General features: G+C 36.2%; 1 protein-coding gene across 1 annotated transcript in view; it reads left to right on the top strand.

Annotated features, from left to right (window-relative positions):
* The window catches only part of ADGRV1 (adhesion G protein-coupled receptor V1), a gene marked incomplete at both ends in the record, with an annotated part of 526,225 nt that overhangs the window by 30,028 nt on the left and 470,051 nt on the right, over positions 1-26,146 (top strand). The window contains 6 exons of the mRNA XM_079702360.1: positions 553-676; positions 1,707-1,973; positions 12,353-12,479; positions 13,136-13,353; positions 13,872-14,615; positions 16,840-17,213. Of these exons, the coding sequence (XP_079558486.1) occupies positions 553-676; positions 1,707-1,973; positions 12,353-12,479; positions 13,136-13,353; positions 13,872-14,615; positions 16,840-17,213 (1,854 nt within the window). The remainder of the gene's footprint in view (positions 1-552; positions 677-1,706; positions 1,974-12,352; positions 12,480-13,135; positions 13,354-13,871; positions 14,616-16,839; positions 17,214-26,146) is intronic.

Genomic DNA, 26,146 nt, shown 5'->3' with positions numbered 1-26,146 from the left:
AAGAGAAACAGTGTCCATCTGGGGAGCTATATAGGCTCAGAGATGTGGGGAGTCTCATCTTGTTAGGACAGGGGAATGAGGTCTTTGTGATGTACTTCGGTGAAACTTAAGTAAGGTTTGTAAGGGGCGTTTGAGAGCTAGCTGAGCTTTTGTTACGATTATGAATTCTGTTCTAAGTGTGTCAAAAAGTTATTTTTCTGTTCCATTGTTTTTCCTTAAAAACAATATATATCCTATTTTCTTATAGAAATAACTTAAGCTATGTAGTATTTCTGTTTTTAACTTATGTAAGGCAAAATATCTCTATTTCCATTAAATTTTATAGTGAGTCAAAATAAAGTGACTGTTTGGATGAATGTACATTAAAATTTTGAGGGGTTCTGAGGCCTACTTGAATAATTTAGAGTGGTTCTGCCTCAGAAGTAGAAACGAACATTAGTACTGTTATTAATAAAGCTCTTTTTTTAAAAAGATAAAAACAATTTAGGAATATGTAGTGGAATTATTTATACAAATCACTTGACTAAAAGCATGTGTAACATTTTCCAAAAGATTCCAGAGGAAATGGAGGAATTTACCATTATCCTACTTAATGCCACTGGAGGAGCTAAAATAGGAAATAAAACTACTGCAACTCTGAGGATTAGAAGAAATGATGACCCCATTTATTTTGCAGGTGGTATTGCTTTCTTATTTGAGTGAGATCACATCTTTCTTGAACAGTATAAAAATACTTTTTTTCAATAATTGTTTTAAGTGAACATTTTCAATAAAGCACAATTGTTGCTTGTTTAAATAGGATTTCATAATTTGTTTGGATGATCATTATTCAAACTCTTTGACATTTTAACAAATACTTTTAAGGATCTTCTGAAGGAAAAAGAAAATAAAATAACTACTATTTTATTAGCTTTGTTCTCCTCCCACTTTTAAATTCCAAGGTATTTTCTTTCCATTGTGCAAAAATGAACACTCTTCCACATAACCTCTTCCAGTACACAGTGTAGCCAGTTCAGGGTCTGCATATTATACTTAATGAATGGTTACTTACTATAATTACTATTATTTAATGGACATATAAGTTAACATATAAATTAAGGTTTCCCCATTTTTGCCACTTTAATGCTTTCTTTAGAACTGTCTTTTCCACCTGAGACATCTTTTAGTTTTATTTGGTATCAAATCTATTGGTATCTAATTCTTTCTTAAATCATTTTTGCAAGATGTTCAATTTATAACTGTAGGACTCTTAAACCTCTTGAGTATTATTGATTTATATTTTAACCTTCAGTTAACATGTACTTAATGAGTTAGTCCTGTGTTCAGTCTTCTACTAACCCTGTAGAAGAAGTGGCAAAAATAAAACCTAAGATATCTGGGCCTATTCTCAAGGAACTTATGGTCTAAATTTGAAAATAAAGTGTATGAAACAGTAGGCAGAGGATTCCAGACACTATGTAATTTACTGACAAATTGGGTGTTGAAGAAAATGGATTCCATAGGAGTCAAGGCAAGAGGGAGGCCATTGACTAGAAGTAATCAGAGGAGACCTCATGTAGGCGTTGGGATCAGAGCTGAGTCTTTAAGTAAAGACACAGTGGAGGTCATTTCTTGTGGGGGGCCGGGAGAAACATACGTGATCTGAAAATATGTAGATGGAATCAGAAAAGCTCACACGTTTCTTCTTTTCTTTATGAATATTTCAGAACCTCGTGTAGTGAGGGTTCGGGAAGGTGAGACTGCTGACTTTATAGTTCTCAGAAATGGATCTGTTGATGTTGCCTGTACCGTCCAATATGCTACCATGGATGGAAAGGCTACCGCCAGAGAGGGGGACTTTGTTCCCATTGAAAAAGGAGAAATGCTTGTTTTTGCGGTTGGAAGTAGAGAGCAAAACATATCTGTATTCGTTAATGAAGATGATATCCCAGAAACAGATGAGTCCTTTTATATAATCCTCTTTAATTCAACAGGTAAATAAATTACATTTATGGCGTATCTGTTTTTCAGTGCTTTTATGAGATGACATTAAGTATTTAACTGTCACCTGGGATTGTTCAAGAGCAAAATTGTTTATTTCATTGCTTTCTTGAGGGAAGGGCTGAGAAATATATGTGTTGAGACTTTGTGTACCTGGTATACTCTACGTCATTATTCTTAATCTTTTTTCACAATACAGCACACATAGAAAATTATGTTATTATTATATGAGGAATAGAAATCTTTTAGCTAAAGCTACCCTAAGTCTTTTCTACTCATCCAAGGGCTTAGGGCATCTGTAGTCTCTTCCCTCCTAGCAGGGTGCTGGGCATAGTGGTTGGGAAGCTGCATTCTGGGGGTGACTTGAGCCCAGTTGGCTCTACAGCCACAATGCATGACAATTTTCAGGAGGGGAAATTCCTTCTTCTCCATGGTATAAATGAAGCAGGATGTTTTGTCCCCATTATATGGGTCCTGAGAATGTTTTGACCCCATCTTTAGTAAATTAGAGGGAATATAGCTTCTTTTGGTATTTATTTTATTCTTTTAAGAGTTAATAGAGTTATTTTTTTCCTTAATCTTTTAGATTAAGAAGACATGATACTCCATCACCCCTGAATACGCGATTGTGTTTTTTCCTATATCCTGGGACATTTTCCTACATAACCACAATATAACCATTGAAATCAGGTTAACATTAATACAATTATTGCCTCAGACCCCATTCAGATTTCTCCAGTTTTCCCAACAATGTCCTTTCTAGCAAAAATGATCCTTTCCTAAATCATGCATTGCATTTAATTGCTGTGTCTCTTAATCTCTTCAGTCCGGAATAGAGTCTTTCCTTGACTTGCATGACCTTTATAATATAGAAGATTACAGGGCAGTTATTTTGTTGAATGTCCTTCATTTTGGTTTGTTTGATGTTCCTCATGATTAGATTCAGGCTTTGCATCCTTGGCAGGAATTTCATAGATGTAATTCTGTGTTCCCATTATATCCCTTCTGTTGGCACATGATTTTGTTTTGTCCCTTTACTGCCATGTTTACTTTGACCACAGTTTAGGTGGTGACTGCCAGGCTTCTCTACTGTACTTTTTGTTCCTTTGTAATTAATAAATATTTTGTGGGGGAGATAGTTTATGTAAATATCCTGTTACTCATCAAACCTCCAATTTTTTCATTGATATATTTATCAGTATGGACTCAGGATTTCTGTTTAATGCAGTGGGTTATATTTCGCTATCATTTTTTTAAACATCTTTGGAGTATAATTGCTTTACAGTGTGTTAGTTTCCGCTTTATAACAAAGGGAATCAGCTATACGTATACATGTATCCCCATATCTCCTCCCTCTTGAGTCTCCCTCCCACCCTCTCTATCCCACCCATCTAGGTGGTCACAAAGCACCGAGCTGATCTCCCTGTGCTATGTGGCTGCTTCCCATTAGCTATCTGTTTCACATTTGGTAGTGTATATATGTCCATGCCACTCTCTCACGTTGTCCCAGCTTACCCTTCCCCCTCCCCATGTCCTCAAGTCCATTCTCTACATCTGGGTCTTCATTCCTGTCCTGCCCCTAGGTTCTTTTTTTTTTTTTTAGATTCCATATATATGTGTTAGCATACGGTATTTGTTTTTCTCTTTCTGACCTAACTTCACCCTGTATAACAGACTCTAGGTCCATCCACGTCACTACAGATAACTCAATTTCGTTTCTTTTTATGGCTGGGTAATATTCCATTGTCTATATGTGCCACATCTTCTTTATCCATACATCTGTCAGCGGACACTTAGGTTGCTTCCGTGTCCTGGCTATTGTAAACAGAGGTGCAATGAACGTTGTGGTACATGACTCTTTTTGAAGTATGGTTTTCTCAGGGTATGTGCCCAGTAGTGGGATTGCTGGGTCGTATGGTAGTTATATTTTTAGATTTTTAAGGAACCACCATATTGTTCTCCATAGTGGCTGTATAAATTTACATTCCCACCAACAGTGCAAGAGGGTTCTCTTTTCTTCACCCCCTCTCCAGCATTTATTGTTGTAGATTTTTTGATGATGGCCATTCTGACTGGTATGAGGTGATATGTCATTGTAGTTTTGATTTGAATTTCTGTAATGATTAGTGGTGTTGAGCATCCTGTCATGTTTCTTGGCAATCTGTATATCTTCTTTGGAGAAATGTCTGTTTAGGTCTGCTACCCATTTTTGGATGGGGTTGTTTGTTTTTTTGATATTGAACTGCATGAGCTGCTTGTATGTTTTGGAGATTAATCCTTTGTCAGTTGCTTCATTTGCAAATATTTTCTCCCATTCTGAAGGTTGTCTTTTCGTCTTATTTATGTTTTCCTTTGCTGTGAAAAAGCTTTTAAGTTGCATTAGGTCCCATTTGTTTATTTTTGTTTTATTTCCATTTCTCTAGGAGGTGGGTTAGAAAGGATCTTGCTGTGATTTATATCATAGAGTGTTCTGCCTATGTTTTCCTCTAAGAGTTGTATAGTGTCTGGCTTTACACTTAGATCTTTAATCCATTTTGAGTTTATTTTTGTGTATGATGTTAGGGAGTGTTCTAATTTCATTCTTTTACATGTAGCTGTCCATTTTTCCCAGCACCACTTATTGAAGAGGCTGTCTTTTCTCCATTGTATATTCTTGCCTCCTTTATCAAAAATAAGGTGACCATAGGTGTGGGGGTTTATCTCTGGGCTTTCTATCCTATTCCACTGATCTATTTTTCTGTTTTTGTGCCAGTACCATACTGTCTTGATTACTGTAGCTTTGTAGTGTAGTCTGAAGTCAGGGAGCCTGATTCCTCCAGCTCTGTTTTTCTTTCTCAAGATTGCTTTGGCTATTCGGGGTCTTTTGTGTTTCCATACAAATTGTGAAATTTTTTGTTCTAGTTCTGTGCAAAATGCCATTGGTAGTTTGATAGGGATTGCATTGAATCTGTAGATTGCTTTGCGTAGTATAGTCATTTTCACAATGTTGATTCTTCAAGAATATGGTATATCTCTCGATCTGATGGTATCATTATTAATTTCTTTTATCAGTGTCTTATAGTTTTCTGCATACAGGTCTTTTGTCTCCTTAGGTAGGTTTATTGCTAGGTATTTTATTCTTTTTGTTGCAGTAGTAAATGGGAGTGTTTCCTTAATTCCTCTTTCAGATTTTTCATCATCATTAGTGTATAGGAATGCAAGAGATTTCTGTGCACTAATTTTGTATCCTGCTACTCTACCAAATTCATTGATTAGCTCTAGTAGTTTTCTGGTAGCATCTTTAGGATTCTCTCTGTATATTATCATGTCATCTGCAAACAGTGACAGTTTTACTTCTTCTTTTCCGATTTGGATTCCTTTTATTTCTTTTTCTTCTTTGATTACTGTGGCTAAAACTTCCAAAACTATGTTGAATAATAGTGGTGAGAGTGGACATCCTTGTCTTGTTCCTGATCTTAGAGGAAATGGTTTCAGTTTTTCACCATTGAGAACGATGTTGGCTGTGGGTTTGTCATATATGGCCTTTATTATGTTGAGGTAAGTTCCCTTTGTGCCTGCTTTCTGGAGGGTATTTATCATAAATGGGTGTTGAATTTTGTCAAAAGCTTTTTCTGCAACTATTGAGATGATCATATGGTTTTTCTCCTTCAGTTGGTTAGTATGATGTATCACATTGATTAATTTGCGTATATTGAAGAATCCTTGCATTCCTTGGGTAAACCCCACTTGATCCTGGTGTATGATCCTTTTAATGTGCTGTTGGATTCTGTTTGCTAGTATTTTTTTGAGGATTTTTGCATCTGTGTTCATCAGTGATATTGACCTGTAGTTTTCTTTCTTTGTGATATCTTTGTCTGATTTTGGTATCAGGGTGATGGCGGCCTCATAGAATGAGTTTGGGAGTGTTCCTCCCTCTGCTATATTTTGTAAGAGTTTGAGAAGTTTAGGTGTTAGCTCTTCTCTAAATGTTTGATAGAATATGCCTGTGAAACCATCAAGTCCTAAGCTTTTCTTTGCTGGAAGATTTTTAATCACAGTTTCAATTTCAGTGCTTGTGATTGGTCTCTTTATATTTTCTATTTCTTCCTGGTTCAGTTTCGGAAGATTGTGCTTTTTTAAGAATTTGTCCATTTCTTCCAGGTTGTCCATTTTATTGGCATAGAGTTGCTTGTAGTACTGTCTCATGATTCTTTGTATTTCTGCAGTGTCAGTTGTTACTTCTCCTTTTTAATTTCTAATTCTATTGATTTGAGTCTTCTCCCTTTTTTTCTTGATGAGTCTGGGTAATGGTCTATTAATTTTGTTTATCTTCTCAAAGAATCAGTTTTTCGTTTTAATGATCTTTGCTATCATTTCCTTCATTTCTTTTTCATTTATTTCTGCTCTGATCTTTATGATTTCTTTCCTTTTGCTAACTTTAGGGGTTTTTTTTGTTCTTCTTTCTCTAATTGCTTTAAGTGTAAGGTTAGGTTGTTTATTTCAGGTGTTTCTTGTTTCTTGAGGTAGGATTGTATTGGTATAAACTTCCCTCTTACAACTGCTTTTGCTGCATCCCATAGGTTTTGGGTCATCGTGTTTTCATTGTCATTTGTTTCTAGGTATTGTTTTTATTTCTTCAGTAATCTCTTGGTTTTTTTTTTTTTTTTTTCTTTTTTGCGGTACGCGGGCCTCTCACCTCTGTGGCCTCTCCCGCCACGGAACACAGGTTCTGGACGCGCGGGCTCAGCAGCCACGGCTCACGGGCCCAGCCTCTCCGCGGCATGTGGGATCTTCCCGGACCGGGGCACGAACCCGCGTCCCCTGCATTGGCAGGCAGACTCTCAACCACTGCGCCACCAGGGAAGCCCAATCTCTTGGTTTTTTAATACTGTATTGTTTAGCCTCCATGTGTTTGTATTTTTTACAGATTTTTTCCTATAATTGATACCTAGTCTCATAGCATTGTGGTTGGAAAAGATACTTGATATGATTTCAATTTTCTTAAATTTAGCAAGGCTTGGTTTGTGACCCCAGATATGATCTATCCTGGAGAGTGTTCCATGAGCACTTGAGAAGAAAGTGTATTCTGTTGTTTTTTGGATGGAATGTTCTGTAAATATCAATTAAGTCCATCTCATTTAAAGTATCATTTAAATCTTGTGTTTCCTTATGTATTTTCAATTTGGATGATCTGTCCATTGGTGAAGGTGAGGTGTTAAAGTCCCCTACTATGATTGTGTTACTGTCAATTTCCCCTTTTATAGCTGTTAGCATTTGCCTTATGTATTGAGGTACTCCTGTGTTGGGTTCATAAATATTTACAACTGTTAAATCTTCTTCTTGGATTGATCCCTTGATCATTACGAAGTGTCTTTCCTTGTCTCTTTTTGTAATAATCTTTAAGTCTATTTTGTCTGATATGAGAATTGCTACTTAACTTTCTTTTGATTTCCGTTTGCATGGAATACCTTTTTCCATCCCCTCACTTTCAGTCTGTATGTGTCCCTAGGTCTGAAGTCGGTCTCTTGTAGACAGCATATATATGGGTCTTGTTTTTGTATCCATTCAGCCAGTCTGTGTCTTTTGGTTGGAGCATTTAATCCATTTACATTTAAGGTCATTATCGATATATATGTTCCTATTTCCATTTTCTTAATTATTTTTGGTTTGTTATTGTAGGTCTTTTCCTTCTCTTGTGTTTCCTGCCTAGAGAAGTTCCTTTAGCATTTGTTGTAAAGCTGGTTTGGTGGTGCTGAATTCTCTTAGCTTTTGCTTGTTTGTCTGTAAAAGTTTTAATTTCTCCGTTGAATCTGAATGAGATCCTTGCTGGGAAGAGTAATCTTGGTTATAGGTTTTTCCCTTTCATCACTTTAAATATGTCCTGCCACTCCCTTCTGGCTTGCAGAGTTTCTGCTGAAAGATCATCTGTTCACCTTATGGGGATTCCCTTGTATGTTATTTGTTGTTTTTCCCTTGGTGCTCTTAATATTTTTTCTTTGTATTTGATTTTTGATAGTTTGATTAGTATGTGTCTTAGCATGTTTCTCCTTGGATTTATCCGTATGGGACTCTCTGCGCCTCCTGGAGTTGTTTGACTATTTCCTTTCCCATATTAGGGAACTTTTCAACTATAATCTCTTCAAATATTTTCTCAGTCCCTTTCTTTTTCTCTTCTTCTTCTGAGACCCCTATAATTAGAATGTTGGTGCATTTAATGTTGTCCCAGACGTCTCTGAGAGTGTCCTCAATTCTTTTTATTCTTTTTTCTTTATTCTGCTCTGTGGTAGTTATTTCCACTATTTTATCTTCCAGGTCACTTATCTGTTCTTCTGCCTCAGTTATTCTGCTATTGATTCCTTCTAGAGAATTTTTGATTTCATTTGTTATGTTGTTCATCATTGTTTGCTCTTTAGTTCTTCTAGGTCCTTGTTAAACATTTCTTGTTCTTTCTCCATTCTATTTCCAAGATTTTGGATCATCTTTAGTATCATTACTCTGAATTCTTTTTCAGGTAGACTGCCTGTTTCCTCTTCATTTGTTTGGTCTGGTGGGTTTTTATCTTGCTCCTTCATCTGCTGTTTCTCTGTCTTCTCATTTTGCTTAACTTACTGTGTTTGGGGTCTCCTTTTCCCATACTGCAGGTTTGTAGTTCCCATTGTTTTTGGTGTCTGCCCCCAATGGCTAAGGTTGGTCCTGTAGGTTGTGTAGGCTTCTTGGTGGAGGGGACTGGTGCCTGTATTCTGGTAGATGAGTCTGGATCTCGTCTTTCTGGTGGGCAGAACTGCGTCCGGTGGTGTGTTTTGGGGTGTTTGTGACCTTATTATGATTTTAGGCAGCCTCTCTGCTAATGGGTGGGGTTGTGTTCCTGTCTTGCTAGTTGTTTGGCATAGGGTGTCCAGCACTGTAACTTGCTCTTTGTGGAGTGGAGCTGGGTCTTAGTGTTGAGATGGAGCTCTCTGGGAGAGCTTTCGCTGCTTGATATTACATGGAGCCGGGAGGTCTCTGGTGGACCAGTATCCTCAATTCAGCTCTCCCACCTCAGAGGCCCAGGTCTGACACCCAGCTGGAGCACCAAGACCCTGTCAGCCACATGGCTCAGAAAAAAAAGGAGAAAAAAAAGAAAGAAAAAATAAATAAAAAGAAATAAAGTTATTAAAATAAAAAATAAAAAATAAAAAAATTATTAAAAATAAAAAAATTAAAAAGTAATTAAAAAAAGAAAAAAGAAAGAAAGAAGAGAGCCACCAAACCTAAAAACAAATCCACCAATGATAACAAGCGCTAAGAACTATACTAAAGAAAAAAAGGAGAGATGGAACCCTAGGTCAAATGGTAAAAGCAAAGCTGCACAGACAAAATCACACAAAAAAGCATACACATACACACTTACAAAAAGAGAAAAAGGAAAAAAAAAATTTATCTTTTGTGAAGTCTGAGGTCTTCTGCCAGTGTTCAGTAGGTGTTCTGTAGGAGTTGTTCCATATGTAGATGTATTTCTGATGTATTTGTGGGGAGGAAGGTCATCTCAACGTGATACTGCTTCACCATCTTGAAGGTGTCTCAGGAATTTTATTGCAGATGACCTCATCATCTGAGGGGCTCACACACTGCCACGGTGACCACCTTCACCTGCCGTCCAGTACCCTTCATGGTGACTGCGGCCACCACCGCCAAGCAACTGACACTAACAACTAACTACTCGCCCTATTTCGCTATCGTTATTTACTTTGATGGTCAAATTGTCCCAGATTTGGGCAGTGGTAGCCTGTTCAAGATGACTTTTTTGTCTTTGTGACCTGTCCCTATTATACTGTGAGCATTTTCTTACTTCCTGGAACAGCAAGCTAGTCCAGACTCCTACTTTTCCTGTCAAAACCCTGAAATCAGTCATTTTTTCAAGAAGCCCTGACTCCTCTTAGTGAGGAATGTTATTTATTTATTTTATTATTATTATTATTTTTTGGCTGCGTTGGGTCTTTGTTGCTGCATGGAGACTTTCTCTAGTTGCAGTGAGTAGGGGCTACTCTTTGTTGCGGTGTATGGGCTTCTCATTGTGGTGGCTTCTCTTGTTGCGGTGCATGGTCTCTAGGCATGCAGGCCTCAGTAGTTGTGGCTCACGGGCTCTAGAGGAAAGGCTCAGTAGTTGTGGTGCACAGGCTCAGTAGTTGTGGCTCGCAGGCTCTAGTGCGCAGGCTCAGTAGTTGTGGTGCACGGGCTTAGTTGCTCCGCGGCATGTGGGATCTTCCCAGACCAGGGCTTGAACCCGTGTCCCCTGCATTGGTAGGTGGATTTTTAACCACTGCGCCACCAGGGAAAGCCCAAGAATGTTAAGTAGAAAACAGGACCTCGGCACTAGGTACGCTAATTATTATTGAGTTTATGGTCCTCCTAGGCCCTCTTAAAGAGATAGGGAATATATGTATGTATGAATGAATTTATGTATATACACACACACATTAACATCTGTAGTTCTGTACCCAGCTGTATACATTGAAGACCGTTAGTTCACCTAGGGTCTCCATTTCTATCCAGTATCACAAGTTTCATTCTAGTTTTCATATTTATCTCTTCCTCCCCTGGTAATGAGAAATCCAGCTCCCATTATCTTTAATATCAATATATTTACTTATTTGATTAATTCACCTTGTGTGTAACCACTTTCCCATTGCTTCGTTTACCTTCTTCCCACAATGAGTCTGCTTTTCTTACTGCAGTAGTGTTCTAGCTTCCTGCTCTAGGCCAACCCCGTACCCTCATGTGGATGCCCTCCCACTCCATTCAGACTCCAACATCAAACCCCAAGCTTTTCTCTGTTGGAGATGTCTTCCTTACCCTGCATGAGCTCTAACCTTGTGTTGGGTCACTGTGGTGTTGTATCCCTAACTCACAGCATGCATGCCTACGTTGTGCTCTACCTCTTAGACTGAAATATTAAGAAAGAAGAAGAGGAAAAGAAAGAGATCACTTAATTTTTGTTTGTGCTGTGTTTATCATTCTCCCTATTCCTTTGTCTCTCTATTTGTGTCTTTCTTCCTATTCCCCTTCCTCTCCATTATTTTCAATACCACCTATGACATGTTGCATAACAAATGTACATTATAGCAGAACCCTGCCAAAATTAGGCGTTCTTGTTTTATTTGTTTTTGTTAGATTTTATGATATATTTTAAGTTATTTTATTCCTGCATAATGTCAGGATTTTCTATACAGTGATTTACTGTCTGTTTTTATGTTTTTTTCCTCTTTCCATTTGCTAATATTATCAAGTAAGGTTGAGTACAATTGTATATTTATATAAATTATTTTTAATGTGCTGGTTTGCCACGTATTTCTGTTTCTCTAATTTTAGTTTTAGGTGTTGTCCTCGTCTAATTTTCAAAGTTTTATTTGTGTCAGTTCAGCAAACTTTGATAAATACCAATGACTGAGCATCTACCCTGCTAGAGGATGAAATTGATTAAGAAGCATTTGTACAAGAACTTAACAGTAATATTGTGTGTGTGTGTGCCTGAGTGTGTGTACGTGTCAGTGTGTGTGTGTATTAATATAAGGTGATAATCACTATGCCAGATTGACAAAGTGTGAAGTGCTGTAGGAACACAGTGGAGGATGCACTTAACTTGGGAATTCAAGGAAGAATTCCCGGAAGAGTTGTTGCTTGAGCTGGTCCTGATGAGTGAAAAGAAGTGAATAAAGGTTGGGAAGACTTTTGCTCACAGAGGGAACAGCTCCAGTAAGAGGAAAAGCTATGGACCTCAGGGGAGTGATTAGAAGAGACCTAATTTATTGGCTGTAATGGTGCTAACATGCTGTGGAAACAATTGGAGTAGAAAGGAATCAAGTTCAACACCATAAAGATTGCTTTGTTCTATGTATGATCAGATCAGGCTCTGCTGCCTAAAGGTGGAGATCTAAATGGAAATAATTGGGTTGCCCAAAAGGTTCGTTCAGGCTTTTCCATAAGATGTTATGGAAAAACCCGAAGGAACTTTTTGGCCAATCCAATATTTAAGCCAGTGATTCTAATTAATATATCTTATGAGGTAATACTTTCATTAATTTTTATGAAATGAAAGAATCTACCTCAAAATGTTGAAATTTGATAAAGCTATGTTTTTAATTTCTAATTAAACTATTGAGGTGATATTCCTATTGCAAAGAAAAATATCATGTATGTTTTTCAGTAAAGTAGTTCTTCTGTAATTAAACATTTCTTCAGAGACAGGTCACATTAAACTTATTTAGGCATCTCTTTCATTTATTTATGACCTTCAATGAGGAAATTCTTCCTGGAATTTGAACCTTATTTTAAATTGTTTCTTAGTTTAAAAATACAAATTTAACAATAAGTCAAGTACTTTTTTGTTATTTTGACTTTTCCATTTTTAATTTAGGTGATACAGTAGTATATCAATTTGGAATAGCTACAGTGATAATTGAAGCTAATGATGACCCAAATGGTATTTTTTCCTTGGAGCCCATAGACAAAGCAGTAGAAGAAGGAAAGACTAATTCATTTTGGTAAGCATACTTGGACAAGCAAATTCAAAATTGGTTAAAATAAAATAAAATCTTTACGTATGCAAAAATTTGAAACATTGTTAATCTTTCAAAATTAAAAAAATGGTTAAGAATGGAATAATTTCAAAGTTGGTAGTCTGAATGAATCGTAAACTTTGTTCATGCTGTTTCCACTTGTTAAAAAAACCCCCGACACTTTAGATGGAAAGCAGAAAATACTCTCCCCACCCTCCTTTACCCCACTTCTGTTCCTCGTCAAGACTGAGAGACTTCAATTATTCAAGGTCTTCTGGAATTCTTCTTTCAAATGATATGTGACTACCCTCACCCTAGGCTTTGCTTTTGAAGAACTTTTGCCAATTCTCATCTAAATATTTTTTGATTGGATTTATCTTAGAATTTATTTATCTTTCAGTTTGGACTTCGAAGATTATGATTTTTAAGACTGCTTCTTTTTATTATTTAAAGTTCTACTTCATTCTTCCTTTTCGATGAGATTCTTCATGGTTGCTCAGTAAGAACTGGCTGGCTGGTTTATATTAAAGATGATAAATAGACAAAGTGTATTTCTGAGATAATACAGAAAGTTCTCAGTAGAGTTACTCACTACTTATACATTTTTCATAAAAAATCATTTTCTTTAATTTGTTATACAGGATTTGGAGGCACCGAGGACACTTTGGCAATGTTTCTGTGGCTTGGCAGCTATATCAGAATGATTCTGTTTTGCAACCTGGACAAGAGTTCTATGAAACTTCAGGCACTGTTAACTTTATAGATGGAGAAGGAGCCAAACCAATAATTCTCCATGCTTTTCCAGACAAAATTCCTGAATTCAATGAGTTTTATATTTTAAAGCTTGTAAACATTTCAGGTACTGTGTTTTCTCATCTCTTTTATTTTACCACCAAAATTTACTATTTTATGCTGGAATAATTAGAGCTGTATAGAAAATACAGTTAAATGAAGTTTTATGGATGGACACATATCCATCCTCAAACTTGTAAATAGATTTTTTTCCACACCAAATAGAGTATCTCAAACAAAACATTAATGGTAGTTAGGAAGTACAGATTCATGGTAGCTTAAAGTTGGTCTTCATACTATAATTTAAATAATCAATTTTCCCATCACTTTTGGTTTTAAGCATGGGAATTAAACCTTTCTAGTTAGTATCCTCTTTTCAGGCTCGACTGGTTGTTAATGAAATTATACTGAACCAGAATACCCTTGAAAATGTGGTGAAAGCCATATGGTGACACTATTGTTCATTGATTAACAAGTAAATTACTTAATGAGAAGTTTGCTAAACAAATTCTTTTTGTCTTCATCTTGTACTAAAAAGTACTCCCAATTCTGGTTTTTCATTCCTTATAAATTATCTTATTACAGGTGGGTCCCCAGGTCCTGGGGGCCAACTAGCAGGAACCAACCTCCAGGTGACAGTAATGATTCCATTCAATGATGATCCCTTTGGAGTTTTTATCTTGGATCCAGAGTGCCTAGAGAGAGAAGTGGCAGAAGATGTCCTCTCAGAAGATGATATGTCTTATATCACCAACTTTACCATTCTGAGGCAGCAGGGTGTCTTCTGTGATGTACGAGTAGGCTGGGAAATACTGTCTAGTGAGTTCACTGCTGGTTTGCCTCCAATGATAGATTTTTTGCTGGCTGGAATTTTTCCCAGCACTGTGCATTCACAGCCGCACATGAGGCGTCACCATAGTGGAACAGATGCTTTGTACTTCAGTGGACTAGAGGGTGCATTTGGAACTGTTGATCCAAAATACCATCCCTCGAGGAACAACTCAATTGCCAACTTTACATTTTCAGCTTGGGTAATGCCCAATGCCAATACGAATGGATTTGTTATAGCAAAGGATGATGGTAACGGAAACATCTACTATGGGGTAAAAATTCAGACAGATGAATCCCATGTGACACTTTCCCTTCATTACAAAACTCTGGGTTCCAGTGCTACTTATATTGCCAAGACAAGAGTCATGAAATACTTAGAAGAAAATGTTTGGCTGCATCTTCTAATTATCCTCAATGATGGTATAATTGAATTCTACCTTGATGGAAATGCAATGCCCAGAGGAATCAAGAGTCTAAAAGGAGAAGCCATTACTGATGGTGAGTGTTATCTTTACAATTAGGACCCTGAATTTTGAGTTTTTAAAAATTTTGACTTCTTAAAAAGGCTAGTAGGTATTTAAAAGTCTGCTTGTGTATTATTGGTTTATTTTTTTAAATAAAACTACACGTCTACCAAGACCATAAGTTCTGTGCTGAGTGTTGCAGAAATGAAGGAGGCAGTCTCTGCCCTTAAAGTACCTGAAATAGGCTCTGGGAGAGAGGTGTGCAAACAGATCACTTCAACACATTGTAGGAAGAAAGAAAAAATTAATAAGGAAGAAAGAAAAAAATTCCTCTTGTGATAGTAGGAGGGATGGGTGTGATATTCCAGGTAGAAAAGGGAACAAAGGTGTAGAAGTGTGAAGCAGAGTATTGTATCTGGAGAACTGCTGTCAGCTCAGTGTTCTGGAGGTAAAGGGTGGTGGAGATAAGGTTAAAGAGGAATCAAAAGAAAATCATATTGAACAATCCAGCAATTACAGGGGTTTGTAGTATCAGGAGTTAAATAGATGAATTCTATGGTGTGCTTTAAAGAGAGAATCCTTGTCTTTAAGCTGAATTATGTGCTGTTTCCTTGAGAAACACACTTGTTTGCATGTTTATGTACAAATATCAGTTATTTCTGTTACAATCACCAGTTCTCTCCCAGCCCCTCTATCCTATAGTTTGATTCTGTTTTTTTATTTAGTAGGAAAGTAGAGCAGAGCTTATATACCCTTGAAAATATCTTAACAGAATATTTTCCTTCTGAACCTCCTGCATTAGATATCTGGTTGTATTTTTTCTTTCCTAGTAGGAAAAAAGATGGGAAAAAGAACAACATACACACACTACTGATTTCAGCCTGAAGAACTGTGCTTACAACAATCTGTGGCATTCAATTATTAATCTTTTGATTGTGTGAATATATACATATGTCTGTTAACATTGATGTTAACATCAATTTTTTTGACATGATGTTAACCACCATGATGACATGGTGGTAGAATGGGAAAGATTGGGGAAAGTAAGAGCTGGTGTTTCTTTATGTAGCTTACTGCAAGGAACTTATATTGTCTATATAATTTGTAACTTAGAAATAAAATTGAAAAGGTATATATATATTTTTAGGTTATTAATGAAATACAGGATATTTTATGTATATTATAAAATATACAAAAGTGTATATAGGTGTACAGGTAGATGAATTAAAAAAATTTTTAAATTCATCAGTTTCAGCACTCCATGTAACCAGCCCCCAGATCAAGAAACAGTGTTCCAGAAGCCCTCTTTGGCTCTTCTCTAGTCATTGACTCATCCCCGTGCCCAACTACTATTGCCATTTCTAAGAGCATAAGATTAGTTTTAAATCTTTTTAAAATTTATGTACATAGAATTGAGCAGTGCGTACGCTTGAGTGTCTGGGGTTTGTTCAGTATTGTGTGTGAAGTTCATGTGTATTTTTGTCTATTGTAGATATTTCACTCTCATTACTATATAGTCAGTCCAGAACCTCTGGAGAAGGCATGGAGGCAATCCCAAATCACTGCCAAACTCTCATCTTACATAAATATCTTAGTTGAGTTATTGGAGAGGGAATAAGTAAAGTAATAAGAATTGGTGAATTCCTAAAAAGGGTTATTATTGATGCATAGTAAAGAGTTGAGCTGCATATTGTTACTATCATGAAAAAGTCCTTAAAACTCATATAATGTTGTTCCTGGGAAGGAATATTTCTTTTTCTACATTTATTGCATTAGTTGTTTGGATTAAAAGTTAGTTTTGGTCCACAAAAACTCCTTTTGCTGAATTCTCACAACTTCATTTAACTCAAGGTGAATTTCTAACAGATCAAGAATAGAAGTTCTCAAAGGATAGTAATACTAAAGTTTTAAAATTGTGACTGAATTGAATCATTCCATTCTTAGATGTGCAAGGAAATTTTTAGATTTCCCAGAAGAAATGTCTATCCAAATATATACATATACATATGTATATACACGTACATACGCATGTACAACATATCCTTTGGTACAAAATATCTTAAATCCCAGCGATTACTTTAATGATTCATTTTTCATTATAATAGCTAGGCTTTATTTAATTGTGTTCTAGTTATGTGAAAGCTTTACTTACCTAATAAGACTTTTTAATAAAATCGCTTCACTTTCTGAATCACACTTGTACTTTAGGACAGGATAGTTGTGGTTATTGTAGCATTTAAACCCATTTCTAATTTCAGGTCCAGGAACACTGAGAATTGGGGCAGGAGTGAATGGCAATGACAGATTTACAGGTCTGATGCAGGATGTGAGGTCCTATGAGCGGAAATTGACCCTTGAAGAAATTTACGAACTTCATGCCATGCCAGCAAAGAGTGATTTACACCCTGTTTCTGGATATGTGGAATTCAGACAGGGAGAAACTAACAAATCATTCATTGTTTCTGCAAGAGATGACAATGAAGAGGAAGGAGAAGAATTATTCATTCTTAAACTAGTCTCCGTATGTGGAGGAGCTCGCATTTCTGAAGAGAATTCTACAGCAAGATTGGTAATACAAAAAAGTGACAATGCCAATGGCTTGTTTGGTTTCACAGGAGCCTGTATACCAGAGGTAAGTAGTGAGTTTGGTGAATTTCAGAGTTAAAAAGTTCATTGTACGTGGATTTGTTTGGGAGTGGGCTTTCTTTCATTTGGTAAGATTGCCTGAGTATTGACGCTAGGCCCAGAAGTATGCTCTAGCCAGCGGTGCAAACGTAAATTATAAGGTCTTTTCTCTTGTAAGTTCACAGTTTGAATCAGAAGCTTAATAAGCTGAGAGAAGTAATAATAAGTTAGCAAATGAAACTTTAGCAATTATCTTTAAAGTTAATGCATTTCACAGAATGCATAATTGTACTCCACATGTAATTTTCGTTTTGGCTACTGTGTAAGTAAATGAAATAATATATATTGAAAGCTTCTATGAATAATTGCAATTGAGACTTTATTAAAATACGATTTTTTGAGGGTTTTTTTCCCCACATATGAAACGTTCTTAAGTAGTTACGGTGTTCGTCCATGTTGGATGTAAATGCCTTTCTTATCACCCATCTTGGCCAGCTTAATTCATTAGGCAGCTTTACTACCCTTATCAGTCCTTTCCAAGCTTTCAAGGATTCATAATCATCTTGGTTTCCTGTTCAGTAATGTGAGATCTTATGAAACCGCTTCACAGGTGTTCTGTGTGAAGCAACAGCTCAGTGTCCATGAAAGGATGCCAACGAACAAGAGAGGCTTTCCTTTTGCAAGTTGATTCTTGTAGGTTTAGAGGGGTGCATATGTAAATTGAAGCAATTAAGAAAAACATGAATGGGTAGAGCTTGAAAAAATATCTAGGTCATAGGGCTCATTGTATCAATAGTTCAAATTGGGGTACCTGGCTCTCTGGAATGTTTTATTGCCCCTCTTATTCTTTGGTTTGGTGACAGTCATAAGAGATCTTCAATAAATGTTCTTTTTCTATACCAGAAATAGAATATCCTAAACAGGGAGGACAAATGTCATATAAATCTATGACTTAAAAGAGAAATATGTTTATCTATAATGATAATACTTTTAGATACTTAGTTGTCAAAGAACTTTACATGTTAGTTTTTTATGCACCTTTCTGACAATTCATAATGTAGCTGCAACAAATATTAATTATTACCTTCTCCACTTCATAGGGTTAGAAACGGCAGCTTAGAGACCTGAGAAAATAACTTACCCTAGTTGAATTAAATGAGATAGGACCAAAACCTGATTCAGAGTGTGGCAATTACCAGTATTTAATAAATACTAATTTTCTCCCCCTGCCTTCTTTTGTTTCTAAGATAACAGTGGGAAGAACTGGAATTTGAACTTATGTCTTGTGAATTCTAACCTGTTGTCTTTCCCCCATGTATGTTTGATATCATCGTCTCTATTTTTAAAAAGAGGAAGTGACTTCCATCAGGTTGTGAGAACCATTCTGTGCCATCTAAAATCAGCTTCCCTTCATATCGCTTCATGACCTGGCACCTGCCTATGGCTCTGACTTCTTGTGTAATTCTCCTGTTTGGTCAGTATGTTTCAGTCAGACTTGCCTTGTTTCATTTCCAATCTCAGGGCATCAGCACTTCCTAGCCTTTCAATCTGGAACGCTCTTATTCCACATCCTCAGAATTAGTCATTCAAGTCTCAGCTCCAAAGACATCTACTCAGTAAAGACTTTTTAATTTAAAGTAATCCTCCCACTTCTCCTAACTGGTCACTCTCCATCCCTTAACCTAGTTTTACTTTTTTTTTGTAGCATTGATCACACGCTTCAATTCCGTATGTTATTAATAAGTCTGCTTATATACCGGCTATCCCTTTCTACCACAAAGGTGAAAAAGCTCTGAGTGTGACAAGGTTTTATTATTGTTCATATTGTATCTCTAGGGCCTAGCATGGCACATAGTAGGTACTCAATAAGTCTTTGTTGAACTTGTGAATGTATTTTATTTTATTTTATTATTTTTTTTGCAGTACGTGGGCCTCTCACTGTTGTGGCCTCTCCCGTTGCGGAGCACAGGCTCCGGACACGCAGGCTCAGCGGCCATGGCTCACAGGCCCAGCTGCTCCGCGGCATGTGGGATCTTTCCGAACCGGGGCACGAACCCGTGTCCCCTGCATCGGCAGGCGGACTCTCAACCACTGTGCCACCAGGGAAGCCCCCTGTGAATGCATTTTAATATCAAGACATGAAAAGGCTCATAGTTCAAATAACAAACACATCTAGATTCAGCTAAACTGCATAAACAACCAAACTGAAAAACAAAACAAAACAATACATAAGTTTTTAAAACCTGCCTAAAATGAGTAGTTTTTGAGCGTTTCTCTGACTTTCTGGACCATTATAGTAAGTCTTCAGTGCTGGCTTATCTCACAATTTCCCTTGATAGATTGTGTTGGTGTTGGTTTAGTTCCACCTAGGTATGCACCTTTGTTCCCAGATATTTCAGAATTTGAACAGGACCAGTCAACCATTGATTGCAGAAGAGAGAAATAGAATACATCTATACTGGAAAGAGTAAAGTTTAGATGGTTAATATAGGGAAAGTGTTGTGTCTAAAAGATCAGATATTGGAATTTGATTGTCAGGAAGATTATAGAATTTTCATTCCTGAAAGTCTTAAGAATTGAAGTATAAAACTCTTACTTTCATCTTGGTGTGATCTGAAGATGGGAGTAATATGAAATAGTTTTGTCGTGATCACCATCATCAATATTTATTGATTGCTTACTGAAGTCATTCTCAAAGTGTAGTGCAAGGACCCCTAGGGGTTCCTGAGATCTTTGAGGAGTTCTACAAAAGTCAAACCTAATTTTATAAAATGCTATGATGTCTTTTTCATTTTATTGACATTTGCACTGCAAAAGCAACAGTTGCTGAAACTGCTAGCTGCTAGTGCCTTTGTATGAATCAAGGCAGTGGCACCAAACTGTACCAGTTGTCATTGTTTTATTGATCACCACACACCTGTAGTTTAAAAGGTGAATATTTCACTTGAGTATATTTGATGAAACAGTACAAAACATTAATTTGATAAAATTTCTACCCTTGAATACCCACCTTTTTAACATTCCATATTGTGAAATGAGAAGCACAAATAAAGCACTTCTGCTACATTAACAGAACATGATAGTTGTGAAGAAAAGCGTTTGTGCAGATACTGAGTTGTGAGCTGAACTGGCTGCTCTTTTCGTGGAACAGAATTTTTACTTGAAAAATGACCAACAAAGTTTGGTTATTCAGACTTGGGTATCTGGCAGGCATTTTCATGGAAATGAATGAAGTGAGTCAGTGACTACGTGGAAAACAACTGATAGTATTTGTTACCAGTGATAAAAATTTGAGCTTTCAAACAAAAATTAGGGTTGTTGGGACATTTTACCTGCCAAAGTGAGCCTGATGGCTTCCCAATACTTAAAGACTTTTCAGATAAATTGATAGTGATATTAGCAAGTGTGATTTACTTATTTTGTATAATGAAATACATCAACATTTGGAAGACCTGTATAACTCAGTGAACCAGTATTCTCCAAATAATCCACGTGTATCATTACAAAATCATGCATGGGTAAAGATTGATTTAAAGTGCAAGGTACACCAATGGATTTTAATGTATTAGAGTATGATTCCACATTGCAACTAAACTACCACTTGTCAAATTTTGGTATAATATTGAAGAAGAATACCCACAGCTGTCTGAAAAGACTATTGTAATCCTCTTCCTTTTCCAGTTATCTATCTATGTAAGGCTAGATAGTCTTCATATACTTCAACCAAAATAACAAATAGCAACAGACAAATTGATTACAAATGGAGATATGAGAATCTAGCTGTCTTCTATTAAGCTAGACTTTGAAGAGAATTGCAAAAATGTAAAAGCAATGCCCCCATCATTAATTTTTTGTTTTAGAGAATATAGTTAGTTTTCATAAAATATGTTGCTTATGTTAACATGAGTTTATTATTGCTATTTAAAATGAGTTAGTATATCAATATTTAATTTTTTTTCAATTTTCATTCATAAAATGGTAAATATCAGCAGATTTCACCAACATAAGCAAGGAATTCCTTGGGGTTCTCAGTCATTTTTATGAGAGCTCAGGAGTCCTGAAACTAAAATATTTGAGAACTGGTGGTTTATGCCTGGAATTATCTTGAGTTTAAATTTTATGGTTATTTGCTTCAATTTCAGAAATAAAAACCACTGTCACATCCATAGATTCTTCTGCATTGTGATGTTTCAGTGACATTGAAAAGTTAACTTTTTTCTTATTCGTCCAAAAATGCTGAAGCCGATAGGGATCGTTTAAAGACTTCTCTCTGAATTATGTTATGCTTTTACATTTTTCATAGATTCGTATGACATAAAGTAATATTAAAGTTAAAATGGGGCTTCCCTGGTGGTGCAGTGGTTGAGAGTCCGCCTGCCGATGCAGGGGACACTGGTTCGTGCCCTAGTCTGGGAAGATCCCACATGCCGTGGAGCGGCTGGGCCCGTGAGCCATGGCCGCTGAGTCTGTGCGTCCGGAGCCTGTGCTCCACAGCAGGAGAGGCCAGAACAGTGAGAGGCCCGCGTACCGCAAAAAAAAGAAAAAAAAAGTTAAAATGAAAGTATAATCAGATCTTAAACAAATAATGAAAATATGTAGAATATGACATAGTCTACTTGTTGGCATATTGAAAGAGATGAGATTATTTTGTGATTTGTTTCCTCCTAACCAGGTACACCGTGTCCTGGCAAATAGCAGGTGCTTAATAAATTTAATTGAAAGAATGAACAAATGTAGTTTAGAGCCCTGGTGGGGTATGCCAAATAATTCTTTGTCTTCCTAGTGGGCTCCATATTGAACAGATGGCTGATTTTTGTTGGACGTATTGCCTAGTAGTCACATTATCATGTTGCCTTCCTGTGTTTTGTTATTCATTGTACTTAACAGTGTTATTTTCTCTCCACCTTATTTTCGCACTGTTTTTTTTTATGTCCTGCAGTCTTGTATACCACATAATTATAAAGTTGCTTTTCTTAATGATTCATAGAATTTGCTAGTCTTATTTTACTTTTACAACTAATATTTAGATTATGTTTTATATTTATAAACTCATGGCTTAAGAATAAATTTAGAGATATTTTAAGAGGATCTTTGTAAAAACGAGAATATTACTTAACTTGGACTGTGTTTGTTTTTACACGCCTGCCCTATGTTATGTGAATAGATTCCTTTAGATATAAGTGATATTGGTATAATCTGATATTACAGATCATCAGCCAAGCATGAAACAAAATAAATAATTAATTGGATGTGTAATTGTTTAGCTTTAATCTTCTATCTCAATAGAGAAAGCCAAATTCATGTCTTAGAATAGTGTATTATTTTTTCTAGGAAAATGTACTTAAAAAACTCTTCTCATTGTTAACCTTTATAATTACTTTTCTGATGATCTGAAGATGTGTCAAGTTCCTGACTCAAAAGAGAAAACAGTAGTGGCTGCTACTGTTTCTTGTGAAAAACTGAGTGATGATGGTTCTGATGATTATTACTTGATGTTGTGCTCCTTCATATATATTGGCCTATTTGGAATTGCAATGTTTGATAGAATTCGCCTGTGAAGCTATCTGGTCCTGGACTTTTGTTTGTTGGAAGCTTTTTAATCACAGTTTCAATTTTATTACTTGTGACTGGTCTGTTCATATTTTCTATTTCTTCCTGGTTCAGTCTTGGAAGGTTATACCTTTCTAAGAATTTGTCCATTTCTTCCAGGTTGTCCATTTTATTGGCATAGAGTTGCTTGTAGTGGTCTCTTAGGATGCTTTGTATTCCTGTGGTGTCTTTTGTAACTTCTCCTTTTTTATTTCTAATTTTATTGATTTGAGTCATCTTCCTCTTTTTCTTTATGAGTCTGGCTAATGGTTTATCAATTTTGTTCATCTTCTCAAAGAACCAGCTTTTAGTTTTATTGATCTTTGCTATTGTTTTCTTTGTTTCTATTTCATTTATTTCTGCTCTGCTCTTTATGATTTCTAACTTTGGGTTTTGTTTGTTCTTCTTTCTCTAGTTCCTTTAGGTATAAGGTTAGATTATTTATTTGAGATTTTTCTTGTTTCTTGAGGTAGGCTTGTATAGCTATAAACTTCCCTCTTAGAACTGCTTTTGCTGCATCCTATAGGTTTTGGATTGTCGTGTTTTCATTGTCATTTGTCTCTAGATGTTTTTTGATTTCCTCTTTGATTTCTTCAGTGATCGCTTGGTTATTTAGTAACATATTGTTTAGCCTCCATGTGTTTGTGTTTTTTACGTTTTTTTCCCTGTAATTCATTTCTAATCTCATAGCGTTGTGGTCAGAAAAGATGCTTGATATGATTTCAATTTTCTTAAATTTACTGAGGCTTGATTTGTGACCCAAGATGTGATCTATCCTGGAGAATGTTCCGTGCACACTTGAGAAGAAAGTGTAATCTGCTGGTTTTGGATGGAATGTCCTATGAATACCAATTAAATCTATCTGGTCTGTTGTGTCATTTAAAGCTTGTGTTTCCTTATTAATCTTCATTTTGGATGATCTGTCCATTGGTGTAAGTGAGGTGTTAAAGTCCCCCACTATTATTGTATTACTATTGATTTCTTTTAGAGCTGTTAGCATTTGCTTTATGTATTGAGGTGCTCCTGTGTTGGGTGCATATATGTTTATAATTGTTATATCTTCTTCTTGGATTGATCCCTTGATCATTATGTAGTGTCCTTTCTTATCTCTTGTAACATTCTTTATTTAAAATCTATTTTATCTAATATGAGTATTGCTATTCCCGCTTTCTTCTGATTCCATTTGCTTGGAATATCTTTTTCCATCCCCGCACTTTCAGTCTGTCTGTGTCCCTAGGTCTGAAGTGGGTGTCTTGTAGACCGCATATATATGGGTCTTGTTTTTGTATCCAAGCAGTGAGCCTGTGTTTTTTGGTGGGAGCATTTAATCCATTCACGTGTAAGGTAATTATCGATGTGTATGTTCCTATGACTTTTCTTAATTGTTTTGGGTTTGTTTTTGTAGGTCCTTTTTTTCTCTTGTGTTTCGTACTTAGAGAAGTTCCTTTAACATTTGTTGTAGAGCTGGTTTGGTGGTGCTGAATTCTCTTAGCTTTTGCTTGTCTGTAAAGCTTTTGATTTCTCCATCGAATCTGAATGAGATTCTTGCTGGGTAGAGTAATCTTGGTTGTAGCCACCGCAGTGAGAAGCCCACGCACTGCAACAAAGAGTAGCCCGGGCTCACCTCAACTAAAGAAAGCCTGCACGCAGCAACGAAGACCCAGTGCAGCCAAAGATAGATAAATAAGTAAATAAATAAATTCAATTAGGTGAACATTTTAATAGTAGAAAAGATCTTTTAATTATCTATTCTCCATGTCTTAATCGTCTTCTTGTATTGCAATTCCATCCTCTGGTCTGCTATTTCCCAAAGTGCTGTGTGTGGATGGCCTTGGTTGGAAATATCTAACGCATTTTGCTGGATACCATTCCTGAATCAAGACCCCATTTCTGAGTCAGAATCTCTAGTGGGGGATGGGATGGGAGGCAAAAAGCTGAATTTTAAAAATGTTTTAAAATGGAAAATATCATACGTACAGAATAATAGAAAAAGTAGAATAGTCACCCCAGTGACCCATCACCTAGTTTCAATATTTATTAGCCTTTTGCCAGTCTTGTTTCTTATTTTTTGGCTGAAATAGTTTTTAAAGCAAATGTCATGCATTATGTCATTTCTCTGTAAATTCATAAGTATGAAAGGTGGATTTTTACCAAGCATCCATGTCATTTTTTTTAATGGATTCTTGGCTCTTAAAGCTTCTTCCCTTGTTAAAACTTTACAGAGTTTACTTTATTATGTAAATTATTAATTTATTAAAATTTCTATGCAATTTTGATATATAGCACACATCTGCACATATTTGTATTGAATATGGACAGTCTTTTTTTCTCTTCTTTTTCAAACTGAAAATAGTTAGTAGGTGATAGATTTTAATGAAGGCTTTACTGAATGAAAGTGTGGTTAGATAACTTTTCCCCATGTGATTCCTGCAAGCAAAATGCTTAGTCCTGTATGCTGCATGATAATGTCATTGACTTGGTAAAAAGCTATAAGAAAACATCATATTCCTTAGTGTATCTTTGGATCTAATTAATCTATGTCTCTTGCCGAAAGGGAAAGGCTGAATACTCATATGTTGGGATTAATGACTTATTAATTTATCTCATTCAAAATAGTCATTCTGATTAAAATTTGGGGTGGGAAAATGGAGCAAATATGTCCCCACTGTGATAGGAATCTAAATACATGGGAATTTGCTTTTTTTAAATATGCAAGCATATAAGTTTCTTGATAAAATAAGGGAATGTTTTTATGTGGCATTTTTTGTTACTGTGTTTGTGTGTCTGTATTTTAAGGGGAAGAAATATAAGATTTGTTTAGCACTTACTGTTTTACTAGGTACCATGTAAAGCACTTGTTTAACCTCAACCAAAATCCATGAGACATTGTGATCTTCGTTTTAAGAAGAGATCACTTAGACGGAGGACTTTTGGTAAGTGGTGGAGTGAAACAGGCAAACAGGACTATTTGACCTTAAAGCCATGCTCTTTCCACCACACGTGTTTGTATACCATTCAGCTATGATGAAAATGCTGATGTAAATGTCTAAGTGGAAATTAAATTAGGTGCTGTGTTGAGCACCTGTGTCTTTGCTGCTTCCTCTTCTCTCCAGCCTCTTAGGGTTCGAGGACTCCACCTTCAGAACAGTTAATTCTGCCGTAACATGATAGATGGGTTCCTAAAAATCACCACACTGTACCAAATCGCATAGTGAAAAACACAAGAACTTATGGGAAAGATGGGTTAGGCGAACGCTATCCAAAAATTTGCTCAGTGATATATAAAAAGAAAGGAAGGGACCTAATAAAAAATAGGTTTACACAATAAGTGTTTAATTCTTAAGTATGATA

This window comes from Hyperoodon ampullatus, assembly GCF_949752795.1.
Source record: "Hyperoodon ampullatus genome assembly, chromosome: 4".
NCBI lineage: Eukaryota > Metazoa > Chordata > Mammalia > Artiodactyla > Ziphiidae > Hyperoodon > Hyperoodon ampullatus.
Note: the sequence above shows the minus strand (reverse complement) of the source record. Positions and strands in the feature narration are given on the sequence as shown.